Source organism: Leopardus geoffroyi, chromosome C1, assembly GCF_018350155.1.
Source record: "Leopardus geoffroyi isolate Oge1 chromosome C1, O.geoffroyi_Oge1_pat1.0, whole genome shotgun sequence".
NCBI classification, from domain to species: domain Eukaryota; kingdom Metazoa; phylum Chordata; class Mammalia; order Carnivora; family Felidae; genus Leopardus; species Leopardus geoffroyi.
In genome coordinates, this window is record NC_059328.1 from 162,908,412 (window position 1) to 162,935,718 (window position 27,307).

Genomic DNA, 27,307 nt, shown 5'->3' on the forward strand with positions numbered 1-27,307 from the left:
AAGGCTGTGTACTAAGTAAAATAGGTGGGGCATCAAGAGAGGAGTCAGATCTCTGATGATCATGGAGTCATCATATCAGTTTAGAAGTAAAGTTCCGGGGGTGACAGGGTGGCTCAGCTGGTTAAGTATCCATCTTCACTCAGACTCAGGTCCATGATCTCACTGTTTGTGAGCCCGAGGCCCGCATCGGGGTCTGTGCTGGTTCAGAGTCTAGAGCCTAGTTCAGATTCCGTGTCTCCCTCTCTCTCTGCCCCTTCCCCACTCGTACTCTGTCTCTCTCAAAAATAAATAAACTTAAAAAAAATTATTTTAAAGAAGTAAACTTCTATTTTCTAAACTTGAAGCCAATATATTTATCTTGGTTTCCCATCATTTTAACACATGTAACCAAATGAATCCCACCTTGCTCTCACCTGCATTTCTGTGCACTGCTTTCTCTATTTCTCAATTATGGTGGAGCTAGGCACATAGAAAAATGGGCTAGGGGCGCCTGGGTGGCTCAGTCAGTTAAGCATCCGACTTCAGCTCAGGTCACGATCTCGCGGTCCGTGAGTTCGAGCCCCGCGTCGGGCTCTGGGCTGATGGCTCAGAGCCTGGAGCCTGTTTCCGATTCTGTGTCTCCCTCTCTCTCTGCCCCTCCCCCGTTCATGCTCTGTCTCTCTCTGTCTCAAAAATAAATAAACGTTAAAAAAAAAATTTTTTTTTAAATTAAAAAAAGAAAAATGGGTTAGCTCTGAGTTAATGCCTTCTCATCTAAAATACCTATTAATTGAGATGTATCACATTCAACTTAATGTTTTAAAATGACAGATTGTCAACTTCCAAAACTCCTTTCCCTTAGGCCTGTCCTGGCTATAAAATCAACATCTTTCCTACCTTCTTAATTGATAGGCTGTCCAAATATACTAATGATTTGGTTCTTAAAAGAGGTATTTTGTTCAAAGTTTGCAGAAAGGATTTGGAGAAGGGTGGAAAAGGCCTGAACTGTTGAGTTTATGAAAAGCACTGGATACTGAAATCAAACCCAGCCTCATGACCCCTCTCAGATCTCTGTAAATGCATCCCTGATTTCAGAGCTAGTCTGGGTGAGCTACAGTGAGCTGTCACAATTGATGTAGTCATTATCAGAAGATCACAGTATATATACAGAAGTTCAAATATTGTCAACAGTTCTACATTTAAAAGATTTCTTATGTAATTTTACAGCTGGTAAATCAACCCCTGATGACACAGTGAAATAGGACCAGGATATTAAAGCATTTAAACATGGGTTTTTAATTTGTTAACCAAACATTAGGACATTTCCTCAGTCTCTTTTCATATTAAAAAATAAAAAAAAAAGACCTGCAGTAACAAAGAAAACTATTAAAGTTTCTTTCAAAGATGGAGGCTGATTTCTAACAAATAGAAGGTAATAGAAAAGAATGCACAATCGAGAGATTGAGCATTATTTTTTTCTATTGTAAATAGTTCTCTATTAAAGCAGTCTGTCAAGTTTTATATTAAAGAGACGTCAGTAATGGAGTTATTAGATCAGTATCCTCATTGCAGTGTTTTGAGCCAAAACAGAAATTCCCTGAGGTATGGAAATTTCTGGACTCGATGTTGTTTATCTGCTGATGAGAATTAAAAGAGCTGCAATGTGCTTACAAACATTGCAGGTGAGAGCAAAATGTTAAAACATTGCAAATTTTACACTTCCAAGAAACTAATGGAAAGGAATTCCCAATAATGAAAGCATAAGGAGTACATAAAATCCTGCTTTACATCTCAGTCTTTGAGGAAAAACTTTAATTTTCAACTGCCACAGATGGTAAAAAGTGGCCCTTAGATGTCAGTTCTCTGCACTATTAGGAAGCTCCTTTCACATGTATATACATATATCATTGCAGACAGTATTTCCCTAAAAGAGGCTGGAACAGTATTTCGGATCCTAAGTGCTCTTTCTACAAAGTGGCCTAAACATGTCTCCCACGGAGAGGTAGAGTTTATGTCCTGTCCCCCTCAAATCTGGGCAAACATTTGTGACTGCCCCAACCAACAGAGCAGTGCAGAATGATCACAAAAATGCCATGCATTTCACCCTGCTTTCTTGGGACACTCACTCCAAGAACTCACAAGCATGCTGTGAGGAAGTCCAAACCAGCCCGTGCAGAGACACCATATGGAGAGACCACAAATGGGAATCCTGGCGGATGGCCAGCAATCAACTGCCAGAGGTGTGAATGAAGACTCATCTAGAAGATTCTAGTTTGGTCTTGAGTCTTCTCAGCTGAGGCTTCAAATATGGTGGAGCAGAGACAAGTGATCCATCCTCACTGTAGTCTAGCTGAGTTCCTGACTGACTGGCTGGGGGAGAAATGAGGAGATGCTGGTGGAAAGGTGCAAACTTCCAGCTATAAGATGAGTAAGTTCTGGGGATCAAAGGATGTACAGATGGTGAGTATAGTTGTGGTAATTACCTGAGGTGATGGGTGTGTTAACTAACCTCATTGTGGTAACCATTTCACAATATACATGTGCTTTAAATCAACGTGTTGTATACCTTACACTTACTCAATGTTATATGTCAATGATATCTCCAGAAAGCTGGGGAAAAAAAAGAAGCAGTACATTTTTTAAGTTGTTCAAGTCCTTAAGAAAAAGCCCTAACTGGGATATTGCTGGTTTGGCTCTTTTTTTTTTTTTTTTTTTTTTTTTTTTCCCCTTCTATTTTGACTTAGAGAAATCTGTGCATATATTTGCAAACATTTTGTTGTTGTTCAGGGTGAGTTTACTGTAGAAAAATTACATTTTCGGGGCGCCTGGGTGGCTCAGTCGGTTAAGCATCCGACTTCAGCTCAGGTCACGATCTCGCGGTCGTGAGTTCGAGCCCCGCGTCGGCCTCTGGGCTGATGGCTCAGAGCCTGGAGCCTGCTTCCGATTCTGTGTCTCCCTCTCTCTCTGCCCCTCCCCCGTTGATGCTCTGTCTCTCTCTGTCCCAAACATAAATAAACGTTAAAAAAAAAAATTAAAAAAAAATTACATTTTCTGCAAATGGAGTTGACATTCTCTTCCTCTCTTTTTAGTTCTCATCCTGGCTACAAATGTAATTCCTCAAATCAAAATATTTTACCTAGGTAGGGCAATCTCAAGTAAAGTCGAAGGACTGAAACCTTCATTTTGTTGAGCCATTATTTTGCAAAGGGGGACTTCCTGCACTGGAATTCTTTTTTTTTTGGTCTTCTGCAGAATGACAAAATAAACAATTCCACAGGAGACTCATAAAAGGAGGCATCTCGGGGCGCCTGGGTGGCTCAGTCGGTTGAGCGGCTGACTTCGGCTCAGGTCATGATCTCACGGTCCGTGAGTTCGAGCCCCGCGTCGGGCTCTGTGCTGACAGCTCGGAGCCTGGAGCCTGTTTCGGATTCTGTGTCTCCCTCTCTCTGCCCCTTCCCCGCTCATGCTCTGTCTCTCTCTGTCTCTCAAAGATGAATAAATGTTTAAAAAAAAAAAAAAATTTAAAAAAAAAAAAAAAAAAAGGAGGCATCTCACCAACAAGAACAGAACTACCCACTACTTCTTTTGATTTACTCACACCATAGCCCCAGGTCTTGAAACCAACTTCCTTTTACTCAAGAGAAAGGATTTGAATATTTGTAATTTTATTTTATTTTATGTTTATTTATTTATTTTGAGGCAGGGAGGGGCACAGACAAGGAGAAAGGGAGAGAGAGAATCCCAAGCAGGCTCTGCACCGTGAGTGCAGAGCCTGATGTGGGGCTTGATCCCTTGATCTCATGAACCATGAGATCATGGTCTGAGCTGAAATCAAGAGTTGAATCAAGCTGAAATCAGCTTAACCAACTGAGCCACCCAGGTGCCCTGATATTCGTAATTTTATACAATCAGTGGTTGGTTTTTTGTTTTGTTTTGTCTTTTGGAAAGAAAGGGTAATTTTGAGTTATGTGCATTAGAAGCATAATTATGAGAGAAGCAAGGGAGTGTTCTCACAAATGCTCAAAGTCTACTTGTTCCAAAAAGCCCTAATGGACACCTTTCCCCTTGCTTGTTCTTCTCTGCTTCACCTCCTTGAAATGCTAATACACAGTTTATCAATTCTATAAAACTCAATGCAATGTGCATCACTCCCTCTCTCATTCCCTCATCTCACCAACTAGCATCATCACCCTCTTTGGGCATGCATCTACAAGGTATTTTCCAGAAAGATTCCATAGTAGACTATTGGCTCTTCCACTCACTTTTTTCCTCTTGCTAACTCTCTAGGGACTGATCTAATGTGTTTAACCATCCCCCCTCTTTAAAGAAAAAATAAATGAAGCCTTTAGATTTGTTTTAGTATTTCTTCTCACCTAGAAACTCCACTGGCAGGTTGAGGCCCTTGTATGGTATCCAGTGATGGATGCTGAATCCCATCCTTACTGGTATTTGCTCCTTGGAGGTGAAAAAATAAATGTTTTATAAAGCTCAAATTGGCCTTATCAAACAAAACATCTGCTAGATCAGTGAATGACTGGTGACAGCAGGAGACAGCAGTGCTGGCCTCTCCAATAGAAGTCACTGCAGTTAATGGAAGCTATTATGGGAAAATTCTGGCAAGAAGTTTTTTCTTTTCTTTTTTTTTTTTTTTTTCTCGACAGCTAAAATTTTTTAAAAGAAAAAAATGTATTCAGTTGCTAGGGTAACTGTGGTTTCAAAACTACTGTAACAAAAGCCAGATATCACATATCAAACCACCAAATTGTTAATTTGACTGGTATTTTAAAATAACTACCTAAAAGAGATATTTTCTCCTTATCTAGCTATAGAGGACAGGGGAAAAGGGCGGGGGGGGGGGGGAATAGGAGGAAACTCAAGGAGAAGAGAGGAAAAAGCAACCGGTAGATTCAAGAAATATTTTTGCCTTGCTAAATATTTGTTGGAAATAACCCCCCCCCTCCCCCCCCCCCCCCCCCCCCCCCCCCCCCCCCCCCCCCCCCCGTCACCATGTTACGGATACATTTGCATACAAGACTTATTTAGTCAGATTCGAAACATAAGGAGGATACTGACTTATCCTGTTTTCAATTTCTTTTCCCACACTTCAAACCCTGCCTGGGTTTTAAGTGAATGGTTTTCTGTGTGGGCACTTGGTAAGGGAACTGGTTACTTAGGAGAGTCATGCGTGTTCTGAAATCTTTTATGGGTGATTGTGTTTTCCTGTGTCTTGCTTTTCATCACTTGATTTAAAGGGCATATGATAAAGTCGGTAAAGGCTTGGACTCTGGAGTCAGACATAGCTAGGACTGAATTCCTTTTCTACCTTTTACTAAATTCTTTTAACTTCTCAGATCCTGTTTCTTCATTTATAAAAAAAAAAAGATATCAGGACAAATGTCATCATTACTTCAATAAATAAATTGGAAGGAAAGAAACAGGGAGAAGGGCCTATACATTAAAAGAGACTTGAGAGACGAAATGTGTGGGTATTGCTTAGATCTGATTTGAAAGGAAAAAAAGCAATTGTAAAAAGCATTTATGAGACAACTGGGGAGACTTTGAACACTGATTAGATGTTTGATAATATTAAGGAGTTATTTCAAATGTGTTTAGGCATGATTATAACATGGTATTATGATTTTGGGTTTTTTAAAGAGTCTTGCTGTTTCAAGACCAACTGGAATATTTACAAATGAATGATATGATGTCTGAGATTTGCATCAAAATAAGGGAGGAGGAAGTGGATGGGCTAGAGATTAAACAAGCTTGGCTATGAGCTGACAATTGTTGATGCTGGGTGATGAACACAGAGGGGCTCATTTATCATCTCTCTGTTTTTAAATACATATTTGAGATTTTCCATGATAAAAGTTTAAAAAGAGAAATAGCAGTAATACTCACCTGATAAGATTATCATGTGGATTAAATGAGATGCTGTGTGTAAAGCACCTGGCAGAGTGCCTGGCATATAATAAGTGCTGGACAAATGTTAGCCATCTCTAGGAGAGACAAGGCCTCCTCTTTCCCATGTGCAGACTTGTGAAAGCCAGACCATGAAATGTGCTGCTGATTGGAGCAGCTAACCTACTCCTTCCAAGACAGGCAGCCCTTAGCTCTTACTGCATTCATCTTTACCCAACCAAATTCTGTACTAGACCCTGTGCTTTCCACACATAAATGAAAATTCTGTCTTACAGTAGCTGTTGATTTGGGCTTTAGCTCCCCAGTAAGTTTTAGGTGGGAATGCTATTTCAGTGGAAAACAGAAGGCAAGAACTTTTTTAGAGCTCAACTATTAAATTTTTAGCATATTTACATATAGCATAGCCCTATATAATTTATTTAGCTTTTAGAACAATCCTTTCAAATCTAAATTATTAGCCTCAGTTTAGAGGGGAGGAAACAGAAGTTTCCTGGTCTGCCCAAGATCACAGCATTAAGTGGTGGACCTTTTCTCATACCAAGCTCCTGAAAGTCCCAAAGAGCCCAGCAGTCCTGGCCATCAGCTCCTTTGCCTTTCTTTTCCTTGTCCTACCTTAAAAACAACCACGGCCCCCCACAAGTTAAGTTGACATCTCCAGTCAAAAGAGTCTGAAGTCATAGTTATCTGTCCTGTGACTGATTTGCAGCCAGGGTGGTGAAAGGTCTAAATATCTGATGAGGAGAGTCACGGGCTTGGATGGAAGCTTGGGGCCTGCAGAGAAGAGGCTCAGGAAAAAGTAATAGAAAGAAAAAGGATTTGAGGATTGTACTGACATTTGTGTTTAATTTTCCTCTTGTTCTAAATGCTATTCCACTTTTAAGGAAAAGAGAAAGCAGAGAGAGATACCTTATAGGAGGGCTGTTCAATTCCAAAAATTAAAAACAGCCAGCTGCCATCCAGCACTGTCGGCCTTCATTCAAGCTCCAGCTGTAATTTAGTTCGGTGGTTGCGCCCGACACCCTAAACTTGCAAATGATGAGTTGACTTTAGAATCCAGCTTATTTAAATAAAGCGGGACAACTCCACGAAAAAGGCGGGTATCTGATTACACCCGGAGTTATTGGTTGTTTATATCCAACATTCCTGGGAATGGAGCGGAGAAAGAGGCACCACGAGAAACGCGAAAGGCCAGCGACAAAACGCTCAAGGAGAAAGTGTTAGTGTCTCAAACTGTAGGGTTAACCTCCTGGGTTCCACTCCAGAGCGTCAGGAGAGCTCGGGTGCTTTCAGCAGCCACCGGAAAGATTTCCAACCGACCCTCTCCCCTCCGTGGCCCTGAGGCCCTCACTCTAAGGCCACTCCAGCAACCAGGCTGCAGTCTGGAGCCGCCACCGACCGTTTCCAGAGCCAACCTCCCCAGGCCTGACCATCCCCTGCTGCGAATCCCGGATCCTTTCCCACGGGTTGGGCTCAAGTCCTCTTAATTAAGAAACAATAACTATTTAAGAAGAAGCGCCAATAGCCCGCTCTCTGCGCGCCCAGGCTTGGCCTTTTCGGGAGTTCCGGCGGGGAAGGGAGCAGCCCGGGGAAAGGGAGACAGCTCGCGGAGGCCCGGGCGACTGGAGCACCCGGCGACCCGCCTCCCGGGCCCCGCCCTCGGTTTTCCCGCCCGGCGGGGACCTGACGAGCGCGGAACCACCCTCCTCCCTGCGGCAGATTCGTTTGGAGTGGCGGGATCCAAAAGGCCGCAGGGAGAGGGCGCCGAGCGCGGGATTTGGCCGCTGGGAAGTGAGAGCGGTCCCCAGTCCAGCCGCAGGCCCCTGCGCCGGGTGCGCGGCGTCACTGCCACAAAATCCTTTTCTTCCCCGGAGGGAGCCGTCCCTCGATCCCTTGGAGGGTGGAGAGTCCTCACGTTCCCTCCTCCCGCTACCCCGGGTCGGAGGAGAGCTGCGGGATTAGGCTGGAGTGAATATTCCGCGTGCTCTATAATTACGCACACACTGAAATCTTCACCGTTGACTTAAGTTACTTGGCGCTGCGAGGGCTGGGGCCCTGCGTATTGATTAAACGCAGCCTCTATTTACCTACACAATAAATGTAGAGATTAGCGACGTTCGCTTGATCACAATAATGGGGTTGACAATTAGGGGGCAATGCATCCCAGATGTAGCTGAGCCTATGGAAGGCGGGCGGGCAGCAGCCTTCTGGAAGAGAGGAGCTCCGGGGTGGGGGTGGGGGGCGCTACGCGGGCGGAGGTGCGGAGCCCCGCGCGGAGCGGGAGTCCGCTCCGGGAGCGCGGCAAGAGGCTGAGGCGAGGCCCAGCAGCAGCGAGACCGCCGGCCACGAGACCCGGGGAGGCCCGCAGCGGGCTTTGGGGGACCTGAACATCTCCGCGCCCAGGTAGGCATCTCGGGCGCCAAGCCCGCCTCCCTGCGGCGGTGTCACCTGCCTCGAGGCCGTCTCGCCTGCTGCCGCCTGGCTGGGAAGGACGGTGGACGCCGCTGGCGCGTGCCCGAGTAAGTGTGCCTGTGTCATCAATGTGCATTCTGCGTGCGGCAGAGGGAGGAAGGCAGGAGGAGGCGCACGTGTCTACTGCGTGCGGAGCCTCCCTCTTCCCCCGTGTGTACTCCAAGAAGCGAGTCAGGGTGGAGGTGTCAGTCTGGCCTCGCCATGGGGGTGGGTGTGACATCCATCGGTGGGTGTGACAGGAGAGGCCAGCACGCAGGGTTGGACTCCAGAGTGGCAGGACTCCAGAAAGCACGACCGTGTGGACCCTAGGAGAGGCCTGTTCCCGGCGATATCACAGCCCAGGGGTACTTGGGTCCTTGGTAGGAATCTTACAACCGACCTTCTTCCTCTGCCTCTCACTGACCTGGAAGGCCCTGAGAAATCAATCCTAGGAAACAGAGGATTGAAAGGAACTAATTCAGAGAAGAACTCAGGACAGTGAGATGTGGGGTTATAAAGGGCAGATGAGAGCAGTTGGGTGTGTGTGTGTGTGTGTGTGTGTGTGTGTGTGTGTGTAGTAGTAGTAGTAGTAGCAGTAGCAGCAGCAGCAGTAGTAATACTATGTGGGTGTGTGAAATCGCGACCCACCTAGAAGAGTTTGCAAATCCTGGGCTCCCATCCCACACTGGCTGCAAAGGACCCAGGTAGCAACTTTTCCAAGCAAAGTGGTTTCTCTGTTTTTTCCCCCTCTTCCCTCTGTGCCTCATTATCGACGCATTATGTTTCCCATTCCACATTTAGGCACGCATGCAAGGATTTGTTCCAGACATCCATGAACAAGCCAGGACGAAGCCCTTTCCCGCCAAACCACTAAGGCTGGGGAATAAGCGGTGCCTGCCCCAACTCTGGGAGCGGGAACCCGGGAGAAGACTTGAGTGGTAAGAAGATCTAGAGGACTGGAAGGAGGGAGGGGGAAAAGGAAGAGAGAAGCCTGGGAAAGAGAAAGAAGAGGAAAGAGGAAGAGGAGGGACCCGCAGGGGCAGAGTTGGGCGTGGGGTTCGGTTACAAACGCCCCCTTCCGCGCCCAGTATCTTTCCCGGGGCTGAGTCTTCCTCGTCGCAGAGCTGAAGCCGACTGGGGGAGGGGGAGATAAGACAAAGGGAATTCTCCTCTGAGAAGTGTGAAGTGCATCTGTCCTCTCCTTGCAGGCTCTGGAAAAACTGGCAGGAATTTCCTTGTCGTGAGAAGACCGACGAGCGTCTGCAGAGGAGAAGACAACTGCAAACAGACTTTGGGCCAGGGAGGAGGGCGGGAGGAGGGGTGGCGGGGGCCAGCTTTGATGGCTTCAACTCTGTTGTAATTTTGTCTTCTCCAGATTAGCCAAAATAGTCAGCCCTAGCTGGGAGTTCTGTTCCGCAGAATCCGCTCCCACCCCACCCCTCCACCCCCGTGTCATGTGCACGCGAGGAGCTGTGTAGCTGCTCCTCCCCGAGTCACGCCTGAAACTTCCAGGGCTAATGGTTCTGTGTTCCTGCCGTAATTAGGAGGCCACACAGCTCTCCAACACTCCGTTAAACAAGTATGTAAGTCATCCTCTCCCTCTCCGGGGACAGACCGGGGGAAGGAAGGCTGCTGGGACCGCTTCGGGCGGTGTGTCCTCCGTTAGGGGAGTGGCTTGCTGTGACCCCCGGCTGCTCCTCCTGGCCCTGGTCTTTCTAAGCTCTTCCTTAGAAAGTAGAGAAAGGGGCAAAGAATGTGCATCTCGCCACCCACCGGACGAGCCAGGCGAGCCTGTATCTGTGCTTGTAAAGTTTTCTAAATAAATTGGTTCCAAGCAGTGATGAACAGAGGCTGAACCCGGGTCTTCTCCAGAACAGTGCAACGGATATAAAGAAGCTGGAGTCGTCCTCCCTCTCCACCCGCCCCCCCCCCCAATAAATCAGCCATATAAATCATTCGCATTGTTTAAGGTACATTGATCAATCTAATGGCTTGTAATAGGCTCCTAATTGCCACTTGCAGAGTTCTGCAGGTTCCTGTTTGAACGGGGAAGGTTTCATTCCAGCCCAAGTCCTCCTTAATCTGGAAACTGGGTGATCACAGGCCAAGGAAGAGCACTGCAGTGGCCAGGCCACAGTCTCAGTGCCTCAGGGGAGGGAGAAAGGGGGCTAAGTGGAGATATTTACTATTCTTTTTTTTTTTTTCTTTTCTTTTCAAAGCTTACTTCCAAATTTATAATTGTCTTTTTTTTTTCTTTAGTAAATTAGTAATTCTCTAATGAGCAAAGCCCAGGCTGTGATTTATTGATTATTGCTTATATCAGATGAGAAACTTTCCTTACTTGCATCATTTATATCTGTATGTAGAGTAAAAACTTCCTCAGCTGCAAACCGGTATTCTCTTAGTCATACATTTCTTTTTATTTACTTATTTCTAACTTGGTAACACCAGGAGTTGGGATAGGAAATAAATGGGGGGAGGGGCATGCTAAAAGCAAGGAAGAAAAAGCCAAACTTTCTCCAACATGGAATCCTTGAGACATGCCTAGACTCTTGTGTAACATCTTGTGTGGTTGTAGTGTCTCCTCCAAGCCCTGGATGGAAGAGGTAAAGTTGGAAGTATTCTCAAAAGCTGCCTACAAAAGACTAGAACGGAAGGAACTGCTACCCTGGCTGGGGGGAGCTGAACGATGAGCAGAATCCTCTGGCCTTTGGCTTTTAAAATGTTTTACTATTAGCTCAAAAGATGACTTTAATGTCCCAAAGGTGGTTCCATTTAAGTTCAGGCTAAGGCAACAAATTGTGCTTCGTTTTTGGTAGAAATGCTCTTAAAAAGAAGAAAGCCAACATTGAATGACACATTTGCTTAGGTCTAAGACCCCTCTGTGGTAGTTGGTAAGGGAGGGAGGAAGGTAAAACTCCAATCTGAATAGGCCCCCCATAGTTTCCGAGTAATGCAGTAAACAAATCTATGATGTTGTTGAATAATCTTCCAATAATTGCAGTCATTAAAATCATCACACAGTCTACAGTCACCTTCCTTCCTTTGACACACCAGAGTCTTTCCTTTAATTGTTAATGCATTTTTGGCTCAGATGAACAGATCAAGGCAGGCTTAAAATATGAGGCCCAGATACATCTAGCAGCAGAAAATTAGTTGTATAGCAAATGTTTGGAGTGTACTTAATAGACTAGGGGTTTTCACTTTCTCCAGTAGACCTTATAGGCAAGAGGGATTTGCATCTCCTGCCCCCTCTAAATAGGAGTAACACTCCTGAGGCAGAGAAAATATCCTTCCTGGCTCTTTTATTTGCCAGGGTTGGGCTGGAATTAGGGCGTTATAGAACAAGTATTAAATGAAAGCTCAGCAGAAATTGTGGGAGAGTTCCTCAATTTTCAATTAATTTTCTCCATTCATTTGATCTCAAGGCTGGCGCTTTTTAAAACATAAATATGTGTTAGCTATAAAAGATTCCCTTCTAATCAAAAGCTGCATTTCATTTGCACCCACAACTGGCAAGCTCCAACTGTGGAAAGGATTCACTGCACTCAACAGGCGCTTCCGTCTGTACCCGCTTCCTTCGCCCTTGTTCATGGCAGGCGACTATGGTACACAGGGGTAGCCTTGTTTTTTTTTTTTTTTTTTAACTCAAGTTATTAATGTATCTCCCCAATTCCCACACCGTGCTGACCTGATAATCACTGCTCTAGTGTAGATCATGCAAATGAAAAACGTAATTAACTGAGCAAATGATTAAAAAAGGGAGCGCTGTGGCTTACCAAATAAGTAAATAAAGGCAGGTTGGAGGAGGACAGGTCAGATAAATGCTTTTTACGGGCTCCTCTCTGTTCCCTCTCCCCTGTCCCCGCCCCCGGGGTATCTCGGTCCTGGTGATCGAGGCTTTGGCAGCAGCCAGCAGGGCCTGTGTAAAAACCTTCGGTTCCTCCTCCCCCAGCGCCTCCCCTCCCGCCCACATCCTCAAGTCTCCCCAGCACCACCTCACCCCACCTTGGTGCTGTGTATCCGCTGCTAACTCTGCGACTGGCCGAAGCCCCAGGGAGACTGGACAGCCACCTAATAGTTCGAATTATTCCGAAGATAGCTGGTCCTCCCCGTCCCCACCCTGTTTCCTGTGCATCGGGGAGAAGTATTTTTTTTTTTTTTTTTTTTTTTTTCCTGTAGTGTAGGAGCTCCAATCCTTCGGATCAGCGCTAATGACGGAATTGTTTCTCCGGCTTTGCCTTCTAAATGCAGCAACTTGAGCAGTTGCTCGGATCAAAGCTCTCGGGAGAGGCAAAATGGGAGAAACAATATTTGTTCAAAGGAAGTGAACTCTTCCCTTTAATTACCCTATTCTTCTTTATTAGGATTCCTACTGCTTTTTTTTTTTTTTTTTTGCAAAAAAAAATTATGTTGATTTCCCATAGTGTATTTACGATGTAAATATATTCCAAGATGAAAACGTCACGGATCAATTGTAAAGGACCCGGATACATAATTTTAAAAAATCAGTTTCAGTGTATATGAGGTTCTCACCCCACTTTCGCTGCTCAGTCAGATTTGTTTATGCAGAATCGACATTTAATAGTGCTAATTGCACTCCAGTTAAATTGCCCTGATTGCAGAAAGGGAAGCAATTTTCGTGCTCTCTGTCTGGGTTTGGAAGAAATTGTTTTATATTCACCTCTTTATAAAGAAGTGGAGATAAGGCACCGGGGCCTTTGCACAAATTGCACTTAGGGGCTGACTGGCAGCATTCAGGCGCTATAATAGAGCATTATTTGGCCGTTTTGAATAATGTAAAGCGTTTGCTGAAAGCTATTCTCCCGAAAATTGCTTTAACTTTTAAAAGGGTGATGATTCACTCCAAACCAGGCCTTTGTTACATTGTCATTATTTCCCCAAATGTTTTAACAGTCAGCTCAACACTTTAGCATAACACATTGATCTTTGTTTAAAAACTAGATTTTTTAGAGGATGAAAAAATCTGTCACACGAAAAAAAAAAAAACTGGACCTCTTTGGAAAGATCTCCTTGGGGCCCCACCTTAGAGTTAAAGTGGCCGGGGTATCTGCCTGCGTTCGTTTGGAAGATTCCCCTAACTTTTATTGTGATCCGGATGCGTGTATCTAAAGGAATATCCGAGTACCCACGTAGAGAGTCTGACAGCTGGAACCACATTGAAAACGGCAGGAGGGGGAGGGGAGGAGAGGAGGAGAAGGAGAAGAGGAAGGCGACCAGGGCTCCCGGAGCCCTAGGTACCAGCGTGAGCTGTTTTAAATGGTTGACTTGAAAATGTCACTAGTGCTAAGTGGCTTTTCGGATTGTCTTATTTATTACGTTGTCAGGTTTCCTTAAGGAGGGGGTGTGTTGGAGGTGGGGGAGGAGGTGGTAAGGGGAAACCTCTGCGCTTCTCCTACCGGGCTGCGGTGGGTGAGTCGGAAACGCCTCGCTGCCACTTAACAATCCCTCTATTAGTAAATCGACACGGAGACTCTACTGGAAGCCGAGACCGGTCTCCCCTTGCAGGGCAGAAGTCACCTGTTGGGAACGGCTCCGGGTCCCCCTGCCGGGCTTTCTGGCTCTTCCAGTCTGCCAGGATTCTCCCTTAACCTTCCACCCCGAGTCCCCCCACCCCGGGGGGGGGGCTTTTGACACCTTCCCTCCTCCCCCCGCGGATTTCCACCACAATCCCCCAGGGCTCAGTGCTCCAGCTTCGCCGCGCTAGTCTCCCGATTCTCCCCCTCTTTCTCTGTCACATTTTCCTCGGTGCTTTCGCCACCTTAAACGAAAGTGGGGGAGGGCACCATTCTGAGCGAAGGTATTATAACGGTAAGCAAAGAAAGCAATCCTTGCAGCCCTCCCACCCACCGAGTGCACTGAGACGCACGCAGGCTCCATCTTAGGGCCGGGAGAAGAGCCACAGTGGTCGCACGTTTGGGCCAAGAGATATTGCAAAGAGGAGAGAAAACACTGGGGGCACAGTTCCACTCGTGCTCACTTACTCCCCTCCGCAACAACTCTTTTGCACCCAAGCATTTGGGGGTTGTGGTTTACAATGTCTCTTAAAAAGCAGGATGTGGGTTTGGAGGGGAATGTGGTACATTAAACCCGTAGTACCCAGGTCTGTCCGAGGACGCTGGCATTTCTGGTTCAAAAGCAGCTCCAACTGCCCCGAAGAAGAAAGACAAAGTGAGATCCAGAAAGAAAAACAAACAGCTCAGCGATTGCTGAGGGACTCTAGCACGCGCAGTTGTCAGTTTGAGGACACCTCTTTTCACACCGACAAGATCCAGAGAGGACTTCATGATGCTTTCAGCCTACAAAATGTGGAGGCGCCCACGTGTGGCCTTGTCCCCCGCACTCGCGGATGGAGGTCCCCGAGAGAGGCTCCTGGAGCGTGTCCAGGAAAGCAGGGCTCTGGATGGGGGAACCCATCTCTCAACACGGTGCCCTTGCTGTGCAAAAGAGCCTCTATAGGCCCAGGGGCTCTGGAGTGGGAGCGGGTTGAAGCTGGGGCAAGAAAACTCGACTCCAGGGTGAAACGTGACATGCAAATCTTCACCCGGTTAAACAAACAGCCGAGCAAGCTGCAGCTTCAGCGCGGGTGGCGGTGGGGGCGGACGCAGCTCACGCCGGTCTCTGTTTCCAAAGTTGTTACAACGTGAAAATAAGCGGCTTCGTGCAGCGTGTTGTATGGGCTGATGCCTCCCACCCCCACGCCAGCCCCCAGCGAAACCCGGCAGATAATCAGCACTTCCCACTGTTTAGTCGTATTTGACAACTGGGTTAACCTGGTATCTAGGCGCTGGCGAAACGGTACAAAGGGTGCCCTCAATTACCACTAGAAGCTTCTGGTGTGAGTGGCACTTGTATTACCCCCTGGGTCAGAGGCCAGAGCGACAATTAGGAAGTCACTTAGACCTCTGGGGGAAAATAGCGGGATGCGCAGGCTCCAGGCCCTCCCAACAAGTCTGTGGGTGTAGACCTGGACATAGAGGCCTATTTCTCTCCTCTCAGAGGAGTTGTCCTTTCGCGCCCTCTCCTCAATGTGACTCTGGAGTGGGTAAAACCGAATCCACTGGGGAAAAGGAACTGGGTAGAACACAAACAATGATAAAATTGCGAGCGAGAATGATGGATTCCAGCTGAAGTTGTGCTGCGCAGGCGAGAGCTTAGACACACAAAGTGAGCGTTGACATTTCCGTCTTTACTTGGGCCTTGCCAGTGCGGCCTCCGCCAGGGCGCCCCCTCCCCTCTTGCCTTCTTTCCCACAAGTGGGGAGTGGAATCGGACTGTCAGTCCTAACTTGCATCATCTCGGGGTGGTTCGGGGGGCTTGTGTCTCAGTCTCAACGCTACTTAAACCTGGCTTAGTGCGTGAGTGTAAATTTTTAATTGCACTGTAATTTCTTCAGTCTCTAGCCCGCGGCCCCCCCTCTCCCTCCCCAACACAGCGCTGGCCGCCTTGACTGGCACGCGCCGGGAGCCCTGGCTTGGGCCCCTCGGCGCGTCTGATTGGCTGCGGAGCGGCTCCCGTCTGCTCCGCCTGCGCCCTCATTGGGCGAGAGGCGCAGCCAGCGGCACTTCAAAGCGGGTGCTCCTCGCACTTAGGCTGAGTTTAGCCGGCGGGAGCCCGGAGTCCGCTCGGCGCGAGCGCGGGGACGCGGGAGCTGCGCGGGATCGGAGCAGCCTTCCGGAGCAGCCGCCAGGCTCAGTCCCGCTCCTGGCCCCGCCGCGCAGCCTACGGACCTGCTATGGCCACGTCTATACTCGGGGTAAGTCGGAAGTGCGACAAGGCATTTGCTTGTTTTAACTGCAGCAAATTTTCGTTATGGCTTCTCCGCGTCCGCAGCTCCGGAAAAACTGTTGCTGCCGGACTGCAGCTGCAGCTTCAGCTCCTTTTAGCACTTTCCACATTTCTGGGACTGATTCTTTCCAACTTATTGAAACCTAGGAGATGCCTTTGTAAGAAAATGATTTGTTAAGCTAGTCCTTTTTGTGTGTGTGTGTGTGTGTGTGTGTGTGTGTGTGTGTGTGTGTGTGGCTTAAAAGAAAATCTAGAGGTTTCTTTTCTTCCCCTGGTGATTTATACCCCCCCCCCCCCTTGCTTCGGGGATTGTTGCAATTACGCGACAGTGGTGTTTCCAGAAAACAGCCTTAATCGTTTTTCAGTCCGTGTAGTCACGTTAACAAACATTTACACTTCTGTGGCTCCCCAGTTCGCCTGTGACTTTGAAATCCATCGCTGGGTCCCTTCTCCTCGGATTCTTGTTTTCATAATCAAGGGTTTTTTTTGGGGGGGGGTGTAAACATTTAAAACAACGTTTTCTATTAAAAAGAGTCAAGTCGTAGTCACCCTTGGGAGGAGTGCCCCAAGTTTCCCCCGCCCCTGAGCCGCTGTTTCGGCCGCCTCCGCCCTCACCCGGTGTTTGTTGTCGATGTGTTTACTTCCGTGCTTTACCCGAAGGGCGATTTGGGGGCCTGAATGAGAGGATCGGGCTTACGGCGAGCGGGAGGCGAGCAACCCGAGTCCGGCCCTGCGTAGGGGTTGCAGCGGCTGAGACGGGGAGAACCGAGACATCTTTGATTTGTAGCCCCACCGGAGAACAACTTTCCAGCGCCGGGACCCTCACCCTTGGGATCGCCCTTGCCCCGTGCGGGGCACGGCGCATCCTTGGCAAGCGCGCGGGGAGGAGGCGCGAGCCCAGGAGCCACGACCCCCCGGGACCAGTCGAGGGGAAACGAGGCTGCTCACGGGTGCACTTTGTGTCTTCCTCCCACTTCTTCCTGCCCTCCTTCTCCTTGCTCCCTCCCTCACCCCACCCACTTTAGGAAGAGCCGCGCTTCGGAACAACCCCGTTGGCCATGCTGGCGGCGACCTGCAACAAGATCGGCAACACCAGCCCGCTGACGACGCTGCCAGAGTCGAGCGCCTTCGCCAAGGGCGGCTTCCACCCCTGGAAGCGCTCCTCTTCCAGCTGCAACCTCGGCTCCAGCCTCTCGGGCTTCGCCGTGGCCACCGGTGGCCGCGGCTCCGGCGGCCTGGCGGGCGGCTCGGGCGCAGCCAACAGCGCCTTCTGCCTGGCCTCCACGTCCCCCACGTCGTCCGCTTTCAGCAGCGACTACGGCGGCCTCTTTTCCAACTCGGCGGCCGCCGCGGCAGCGGCGGCCGGAGTGTCCCCGCAGGAGGCGGGCGGCCAGTCGGCCTTCATCTCCAAGGTGCACACGACGGCGGCCGACGGCCTGTACCCGCGCGTGGGTATGGCGCACCCGTACGAGTCGTGGTACAAGTCAGGCTTCCACTCGACGCTGGCGGCGGGCGAGGTGACCAACGGCGCGGCGTCGTCGTGGTGGGACGTGCACAGCAGCCCGGGCTCGTGGCTGGAGGTGCAGAACCCCGCTGGGGGGCTCCAGAGCTCGCTGCACTCGGGCGCCCCCCAGGCCTCGCTGCACTCGCAGCTCGGCACCTACAACCCCGACTTCAGCTCGCTCACGCACTCGGCCTTCAGCTCCACGGGCCTCGGCTCCTCGGCCGCCGCCGCCTCGCACTTGCTCTCTACCAGCCAGCACCTGCTGGCTCAGGACGGCTTCAAGCCGGTGCTGCCCTCCTACTCGGACTCCAGCGCCGCGGTGGCGGCTGCTGCCGCCAGCGCCATGATCTCGGGCGCCGCGGCCGCCGCCGCCGGGGGGAGCTCGGCGCGCTCAGCCCGCCGCTATTCCGGCCGCGCCACCTGCGACTGCCCCAACTGCCAGGAGGCGGAGCGGCTGGGCCCGGCCGGGGCGAGCCTGCGGCGCAAGGGCCTGCACAGCTGCCACATCCCGGGCTGCGGCAAGGTGTACGGCAAGACGTCGCACCTGAAAGCGCACCTGCGCTGGCACACGGGCGAACGGCCCTTCGTGTGCAACTGGCTCTTCTGCGGCAAGCGCTTCACGCGCTCGGACGAGCTGCAGCGGCACCTGCGGACTCACACGGGCGAGAAGCGCTTCGCCTGTCCGGTGTGCAACAAGCGCTTCATGCGCAGCGACCACCTGAGCAAACACATTAAGACGCACAACGGGGGTGGCGGGGGCAAAAAGGGCAGCGACAGTGACACGGACGCCAGCAACCTGGAGACGCCCCGCTCCGAGTCCCCTGACCTCATCCTGCACGACTCCGGCGTCAGTGCCGCCCGGGCGGCGGCTGCGGCGGCGGCTGCAGCGGCGGCGGCGGCGGCGGCGGCCTCGGCGGGAGGCAAGGAAGCCGCGTCTGGCCCCAACGACTCTTAGAGGCCGGGCGAGAGGTGCGAGCGAGCGAATAGAGACACCGAGAGCGAGCGAGAGGTTCGGAGGGCCAGCGAGCGGGGCACGGACGGGTGGGGGCTCCAGTGACGCCCCCGGGCCAGCACGAAGTGCAGCAGCACCCGGCTGCCCGGCCGCTGCTCGCCGGCCAAGCCAGGAGCTCCCCTCTGCTATCCCAGCCCAGACGAGAATCGAACTCGTGATCCTGGAACAAAAGCAAACCACCCTCCGACACAAACAACACTAAAAAACTGCACACAGACAGACATGAACACACACCGGAGACCTACAACCACAAGCACGCACATTAGCGCGCGCGCGCGCGCGCACGCACACACGCACACACACACAACACTCGCACAAACTTCTCGAGCGAAGAGCAATACACAGAAACGCTCCCACCTCCCTCATCGCCCCCCCCCACTACCCTTCTCTTTCCTTTTCTCAAAAAACAAGCCACCACTCTGCAAAGGACTGTCAGAATATTTGAAAACAAACGGGACCTATAAAAACAGACCCTTTGTGTGGATTATATTATATATTAAATGCTCCAAGTCCTGCTTGATATCTACTTACAATGAGACTTTTTTCCTAAAAAGGAAGCATCAAAAAAGGCTTAAGGTGAGAAATTAAACTGGAAGTCTAGTGACAGTTTCTCTGTATTTCATAACATCTGTATAAATAGGGTTCAAAAGATTGTGTTCTTTTTTATTTTCTTGTAAATGTTCATTCGAATAGAGGTTTTTTTTTTTGGTGAATTCCTGAAATTCAGGGAGTTTTTTTTTTTTTTAATTTTCTGATGCACTTTGTGAAAGTCAGTATATATGTAAAAGATATTTAAGATGTTGAGTTATCATTTCACTCACAAACACGTAAGTTAAGGTCATCTAAAGAAATTAAATGCGTTTATCTGTATGAAGAAAATCTTGACATCATATTTTCATTTTGGTATTATTAAAGGACTCTGAACAATACACTTCCTTTTTTTTTAATCCTGTTCCCCTGTCATTATCCTTTATGTGGGTCGACTTTTTTTTGTTGGGAAAAAATTCCTTTAATGTTAGTTTTAGGTAATGTAAGGTTTATGTGAGTTATAAAAGCCATAATACATATACGTTTTTGAGAAGTCAAAATTATTTATTTGTATATCAATAGTGTAAATTAAATTGGGTTATAAGAATGTGTAGTTGTATTACTTAATGAGAGAGCTCTCAAAAGGTGACATTTTAAAACTCTAGGAGCGCCTAAAATAAAACCAAGATCCTTGGCAGCTTTAACTGGGTAGGTGCCTACACCTCCCGGGAGGGGTCAGACAAAACTCCAGTGGGTTTGTTTGTTTTTAAGAAGCGATTTAAAAACAATCTGTGAAAGGAAAAAGCTTTTTAAAAGAAGTCTTTTAGCTCCCAAGGCCCTCTACGTTGGGAGGTGACTCAGGGGAATAAATCGCTAGAGTCAATACCCCGGAAAAGACATTTCATGCCTAAATGAAAATCTTGTTAAATGTTATTAATTTTGACTTAGAGCACACAGCAGCCCCCTGTGCCTTGTATTCCCTTATTAGGGATTCATGTCTTATCAAATATCTAATTAATCTCCTAGACATCATTTGTTCTGGCCAACTTTATCTCAGCTGGTCCACGGGGAAAACTCCAAATATTCTCCGTGACAAAGCTCCCTTGAAGATCTTTTTAATTGTCTAAATTAACTGCACCAAATTTGCATGTCAAACGGTAAAGGGCAACCTGAGATAAAATGTAAACGTTTTAAAAGCCCCCAAACTAAGCACTTGATTTGATAACTAGGCTTTTTAATGTTATGGAAGACAACTGCTCCTTTCCTTTTCAAAGACGGCTGATCTATGCAAATAGTGAATTGGAAATGCCTAGGTCCCCGCGCCGTCAAATGGCCCTCGCAGGTTATTTGAATATCAGTGGCGCTGCTTCTGAAAAGGTTCAAGGATGCTCTCTGACTTCTTTGTGATTACTCAGTGCGGCGTCTTATTCTGAAGAAAAAAAACTCAGGAATAATTAAAGGCTGGGATCAGGCCTGGGAACACATTTGGGACAGGAATCTCATTTAGACAGTCTCTTTCAAAATAAGGCACAGTTAAATTGACCAGAAGGCAATTATTGAAATGAAAATTATTTTCACTCTCTTTGTCTCCTGACCACCAACTTAACAGCCCCAGTTTAAAAGAGAGGGAGAAGAGAGGGAGAGACGAAAAAGAAAATTGGTAAATGAGATAATTTCGCAATTCGAAAATGTTAATTTAGAAAATAAAGTACATATTTACAGAATAAAAATATTTCGAAAAGGCTCCCCCACACAATAGGAAACAAAGTCAGCACCAGTGGAATTTTTTTAAAAATTATTATTACTGTCCATCTTGAGAACTTGAATGGAGGTTTGATTTGGGGGAAGAAAAAATAAATTATTGTTATTAACAACCAACAAATTGTTTTCTCGCAAACTCTGCTCTGAAAAGCCAAGTAGCAAAGTGGCGATAAAACATAGAGCTAAGGTCCCCAGAGGGGCATTTTGCAGCGTGGGGTTCCGTGGTTTCTTCCCTATCCTCGTTCTTGCGGTCCCCGCAGCCTTGGTACCCCGCTCTTCTTCCTCGAGTTTTCCTCTCTGACCGTGTTCTCTCCCCGCTCAAACAGCTCATAACCGGGACCTCGCAGCCCAGCCCCCCGCGCGCCTTCTGGGTCAGGCCCGGTCATCTGGAGAAGCTGGCAGGGGTGCGTTTGCTCCGGGGGCTTTGGGCCGCGGCGCAGAAGGCCGAGAGAGGGTGCCGGGCGCGTTTGGGGACTGCGGGCCGGCGGCACGGAGGTGAGAGTGTGGTGGGCTTTCCTGAGGAAGAGGGCGCCCGGGCGTCTGTCCCAGGCAGCTTTGTTTCTCGTGGATAATAAAGGCAGATCAAAGGGCCTGGCCGTGCAGGTCCCGCTCCCCGCGCGGCTCCCTCCGCAGCCCAGTGATCAAGGCCTCTGCGCGCTGCCTCTGCCCCGAGGGTCAGCGGACGTCCATCACCGCGGCTCCGGGAACGGCGGGCGGTGGCCCGGCCCGAGCGTCCAGCCGGGAGACCAGAGCTCGCGGAACCCGCACCCGAAGGAAACGGGGCCTCTGCTCCCTGGCCCAAACCGACAGGCGAAAACAGACCCCAGGCCTCCCAGCCTCCGCACCCTCAGCCCCAGGGGCCCCTGGGGGCGCGGGGAAGCCCGGACCTGAGCGGGTGGCAACCTGCTGAGGCCGAGCAAATTGGAGAGGGCGTGCGTGGGAGGGGAGAGCCCACGAGCGGGGAGACGAACTCGGTCTCCCCTTGAGAGGGGGCAGCGACTCCTCAAGGCTACCTCGGGGTTCCGGCGGGCGGCATGGGATGCTCCGGCCCGGGGCCCGGGAGGAGCGCGAGGCCGAGGGAGGGGTCCGGGCGCAGACCCGGGCGGGGACCGCGGCCGGGCTGTTGGGGCCGCGGCCGGGGTCTCTGAGTCCCGCGTGGCCCGGGTGAGGGGAAATGCGATTTCGTTTCAGCCGGTTTCTCCCAGCGTTTCCTGTTCTGTAGCTTCCTGCGCAGTGGAGGAGCGGAGAACAAGTTTTCCCCAGCCCTGCGCCCACCCAGCCCCCAAGCCCACCCTCCCCCCGCGGTTACCTTTCCTGGGTCTGTTTGGGCCCCCGTAGACTGAACTGGAGCCTACCTGATGAGGAAAAAGAAAAAGAGAAGAAAAGACAGATTTTCTTTCGTCCAGGAGACACATCATTATTTTGGCGAGATTATTGTGCACCTGAACGGCGTGTCTGGACATTTCGTCAAATCGTTATAAGTCGCGTAAAATTGAATTTCTTTTTATTCAGATGGAAACTTTATTTATTTTAACTCTAATCTTATTTGCATCTATTATCTGTATTCACCAAGGCTCTCTCCCACTACAAAAATGCAGATGAAGTAAATCTCACATAAATCCCGCCCATTTGTGTAATTGGTATACTAAGTGTTTATTTTAAGTGAGAATAATTTAGCTACAAATTTTCTTAAGGAATAACATTCTTAACACATTAAAAAAAACTGAAAACTCTGATTTGCTTTTATGTTTGACAGTCGCTCTTGATTCCCTTAAGAGGAGCTTGGCGAGTGCGGCTCGCTGGCGCCATCTAGAGCTCCGGGCCGGGAAGGCCGCGCTGCCCGCCTGGCTTGTCGCTATTAGCGCCGGGAGACCGGCGTTTGACGCGAGCAGCAGCAACCCAGTGAAGCAAGCAAAGAAAAGCGAGTTTTTGTGTACCAGGGGAGGGGGAACGAGCCTCGCTTTTGAGGGGCACTACTTAGCAATGGCCGGTATTGCTGCTTCCAGGAAGGCGGTCGTTTCTGGAACGTGCTAACGAAATACCCAAACAAAACAAACAAAATAACGCCCCGCTTGGCCCAAGTCTTACACTTGCCGCATTTAACATGCCTTTCAAGGCAACTTCAGGTTCTTCCAACAACTCGGAGCTGAGCACGCTGGGCGCTGTCGGCGGCGACGTGGACCCCGGGATGGGCACGCAGCCGTGGGCTCAGTCCCCCGAGCCCTTGGCTCAACGGCCCGGTCGGCGAGGCCCACGGGGACTATCCAGGACCGATCGGAACCAAGCTGATTAAAGCAGGCTCCCAGACCGTCCCAGGTCCCCAGATTCCCCTCTGAAGGGGAGGAACGCAAAGGACTCCGTAGCTTTCACCAGCCAGACTGGGGATGGCCGAAGCATCCTTTAGTCTTGCCGCCGCCCTCCAGGCGACTGTCCCTTCCGAGTCCGGTGCTGGGGGCTGCTGAGCAGCCCGGGGCCTGGAGGAGGGGCGCAGGGCCCCCGAAAGCAGCCAGAAGCCCCGAAACCCCTCGCCCCAACCCCTCCCGAAGGGTCTGCACTCCCTGCCGGCGGAAACTGACCCCTTTTGTCCCCACCTTTCCCCTTTGAAACCCAAATCTAAAATCGGATAACAGTTGGGGGCGTTGACCAATTTTCTCTCCAGTCTGTGCATCGCCCTCCCCCCGCCGCCCCTTTCCCTCCTCTTCCCAGTCCACTACCCCACCCCTCATCTTCAGACGTCGCGCGGTGGCTTCTTCCCCTCCTTTCTTGCCCACCCCTTCCCCTGAGCCTTTATTGTATTTTAATCTTAAAAGCTACACCTCCAAATTCCGCGCCCAGGGCGGCAAAAGCGCCGTCGCCCGCAACAGCGAGAGTCGGCCGAGGCACTGGGGCGCCGGGCTCCCCGATCTCCAGCCGGGGAAACGCAACGCGTTTCCGGAGACTCGCAGCCACCTTTGCAGCGAGTAACTCGGCTGGGTTTGTATTTGCTGTTTTAATACAAACCCCGCCGCACTGCCTATTTCAAAGATGTGCTAATTACTACTTGGATAGCAGGGCGCAAAGTCCTTGTCCATTTCCCAGTACAAAGTAGGTTGCTAGAAAATTTGAAATTGCCTTTCAGCCTAAAGCTGCCTTACCTGAATGTCATAATTACAGTAATTATGTACATCCAAATTACATGCTAATTAAATTAGAATCAAATCGTTCTAAATCGAAATCAAATGAGGTAGTGAAGAATTAATCAATGACAACATAAATAGAGAGCTTCCTTCAGAGATATTTATTGTAACGATCCAAGGAGGAATTTGATCTGAAAAAGTCACCTGTTTATTTACTTTCAAATTAGTAATCAGTTATTATCCCTTCTCCATAATTTTAACCGTTCAGTGTTATTTACCCCCACCCTTTCTAGACGCTGGAGTTTATAGAAATATGTATGAGGTAAATACATACAGACATGCCTACCCTATATGTTATTGATATAAATATATACAGTGTGTTTGCAACTCCTGTTAAGGGGAAGGTTTCAGAAGGTCCGTGGGGACACATTCCTCCAGGGCCTGTTCTCTGTGACCCAGGAAAGAAAAGCACCTCAGTTTTTAGATTTTCTAAGATCCCTGCACTCTCTTCCTTTGGAAATTCATATAGGGGATTTTTGCAATGTTTTGCAAACACCTAACCGTTTCTGGGTGGCTCATATATAAAAGAAATGCAAAGTGATAGGGTGTCTTGCCCCAGTCTGTTTTCTGCTTGCAGGCTGCCGGCTGGAGGTGATATTTCCATTTTGCCCCAGGAGCGAGAGATTAGCGTCGGGGTCCTAAAGCGCCCTCTTCACCTGTGGAGCCGAGCGACGAGAGAAAGGCACTCGCTTTCCCAACCACGGAAGGCGAGTTCACCCTCCGATCTTCGAAGGAGACATGCGCCGGAGGCCGAGCGAGGTTAGGCGGGAACTGGCGGGCGAGGGCGCGCGGCGGTCCCAGCGGCCGGTCCCCAGGGCACAGCTCCCTCGGCCGGCAGCCTGGCAGAGTGGCCCGGGAATTTCTTCTGGGCAGGTTAGGGCCACAGGCGGGGGCGGGGGGCGGGGACCGGTGCTGCGAGCTAACCCGGACCCCTTCCCGTTATACTTAGTGGGTGAGGAGTCCAGCGGCCTCTTGACGCGGGAGGCCCATCTTCCAGGAAGGAGACACGTGCCCCCTAAATCTGCGCCTTACAGTTGGGCTTGAGATGCGATCAGAAGGTTGCCAGATGCATGTCTAGAAGGAAATCACCAAGCACAGTACGCTGGGGTGGTCGCCTCTGGGATGGGCAGGGCAACCCCAGCCCAGGACTCACTCCGTCCCCCTTCCGGCTTCCTTTGGCTTTAGGGCGAAGTCTGCACTGGTCAACACCCGAGGCCCTGGACCTCCCCTTCTCCACCCGCTCGGGGAGGCCTTGGAGCCGACGGGACTGGGGGGTTTCCGAGTCTACGAGTGGGGGGGGGGAAGGCGGCTCATTGGCAGTTTGGGCCGGAGTGAGGGTTCCTTCTCATTATAAGCAGCTCCTGACTTTCATCCCGCACCTCGCTGTCATTCTTACTGTTACGTTCGGAGGGATGCTAAGTGTGGCGTGAAGGGAGGAGAAAGGCGGGAGATGATGAAGAGTCATTCTCAGCTTCCTTTTCTGTCAGCAGGAGCCGGGTTTTAGGAGCCACGGCAGGAGAACTCTCAGTTGCCATCCTTCGCACTCCCTGACCTTAGAGTTCCCTCGGTCTTATTTGTCTCTCACAACTTTTAAAGAGCATTTCTTTTTGATCAAAACCAACCTCCCCCCCCCCCCCCCCCAAAAAAAAAACCCCGCTCCCAAGGCCTGCGTGCCTTTAAGGAGTGGCAACTACCAAGGTTTTCTAAAAAAAGCTTGCTGAAGATCCTTCAGCTGCTGCTGCTAGAATGTAGCTTTCTCCCTGATCTTAAGCACAGGCCGGGGGAGGGCGGGGAGGGGAGGCGGCCTTACTGAGCTGCGTCCCCCAGCGACTTCAGCCAGCCATTTGGCCCCGTGGTCATTAGGTAAGGAGGGGAGTGAAATGGCTCAGGTGGATTCTGAAATCTTTGAGCTTCGATGTAAAGCAGATGAAATGTTCGGTAATTAAAGCCGGGGAACGCGGGCTCCCAGCAGCATGGCCTGATCTGCTTCCCTATCAGCAAGCAGTCTCGTGGAAGAACAGCAAGAGAGGTCTCTCCAAGCCTTACCGATAAAAAGCTTTCTTCAGCTTAAAACCGTAGGACTCAAAACAAGATTTCTACTCCACACTGCAAGGTAAGCAGACCTGCCACCACGCTGCAGCAACCTCTGCCCATTTTGGCACATTTATTAAGTGAAATTAGGGCCAACTCACCACACAGACATCCGGATAAACAAATGCGTCCTAACCTAGTAACCCGAGCTTTCCTGGCCATTTGTAAATCGACAGCACCTCCTACAGGAATTAATTTGCTATCGTGTTAAATTATGTTAAATGTTAGGCTAGGGAAAGGGGCGGGGGGAGGTGAGGGTGCCCCAGAGTTTGCTCCCGTGATCCTCAAGTGCATTCTGAGGCCCATGGACAAATGTCACTGGGCATACCCAGATTGCTTTACAAGAACTTCTCTAGGAAGGCTGAGAATGACCAACATAACCACACTTTTCTTGTGGTTTTCTAAAATATGTCACTGTGGAGGGCTTGTTTGGGTTCTTGGATCATAGATTTCTTAAATGGGGAGGACTCTTCCTTGGCTCTCAGTACTGAGGGGAGTCTCCACACCTACAACTAGATGGCCTTTTTATTATGGTGTTTATCTGTTTTCTACCTTGTATTTCAAAAGCAAAAGTAGAATTAGATGTAGTAACATTTTTTAGTTTAAAAAATCACTTTCAATTCCTTAAACCCTTATCATTATGAGTACGCAGAGCAAGGGAGCCTCTTTAAAGCTACCATGTTAGGATTGTACGTGAAAATCCCTTCCTTCGGTTTCTGCCTTTTGCAAAGTTGGAATGCTAGCCCCTTGTGGGCTGTCTAGCACCCTTGGGTGACCAAAGCTGAAAGCCAAGTAGCAAACCAACATCCTCCATAATCACACAGGAATTTTTTGTACCATTAGATGGGTAAGAGTACTGGGGCTATTGGTAGCACGTGATAGTTTCTCAGTCTTAACAATGAAGGATAATTAAACCAGAGATGAAAAAAAAATTTCTCGTGGCCACTTTTTTTTTTTCATGGCCACTTATGAAGTTAAAAGTGGATCACGCTCTTGTGAAAGTCAAATGAAAGAAGTGGAAGAAATGACAAATGTATTTCTTTAATTCACTTTTAATTACAGGATGCATTTCAACAT

The 27,307-nt window shown here is 49.5% G+C and overlaps 1 protein-coding gene across 1 annotated transcript; it reads left to right on the forward strand.

Moving 5' to 3' along the window:
• Nucleotides 1–15,954: 15,954 nt before the first annotated feature.
• On the forward strand, nt 15,955–19,628 carry SP9 (Sp9 transcription factor). Its single transcript, XM_045480241.1, has 2 exons — nt 15,955–16,126; nt 17,184–19,628. Exons 1-2 carry the CDS (start codon nt 16,106–16,108, stop codon nt 18,615–18,617), a joined length of 1,455 nt encoding a protein of 484 aa, XP_045336197.1. The 5' UTR covers nt 15,955–16,105; the 3' UTR covers nt 18,618–19,628.
• The last annotated feature ends 7,679 nt before the right edge of the window (nt 19,629–27,307 follow it).

Coding starts and splice junctions, on each gene's coding strand:
- SP9 (XM_045480241.1), top strand. CDS start 16,106: ATGGCCACGTCTATACTCGGG. Junction 16,127..17,183: donor TGGCCACGTCTATACTCGGG/GTAAGTCGGAAG, acceptor CACCCACTTTAG/GAAGAGCCGCGCTTCGGAAC.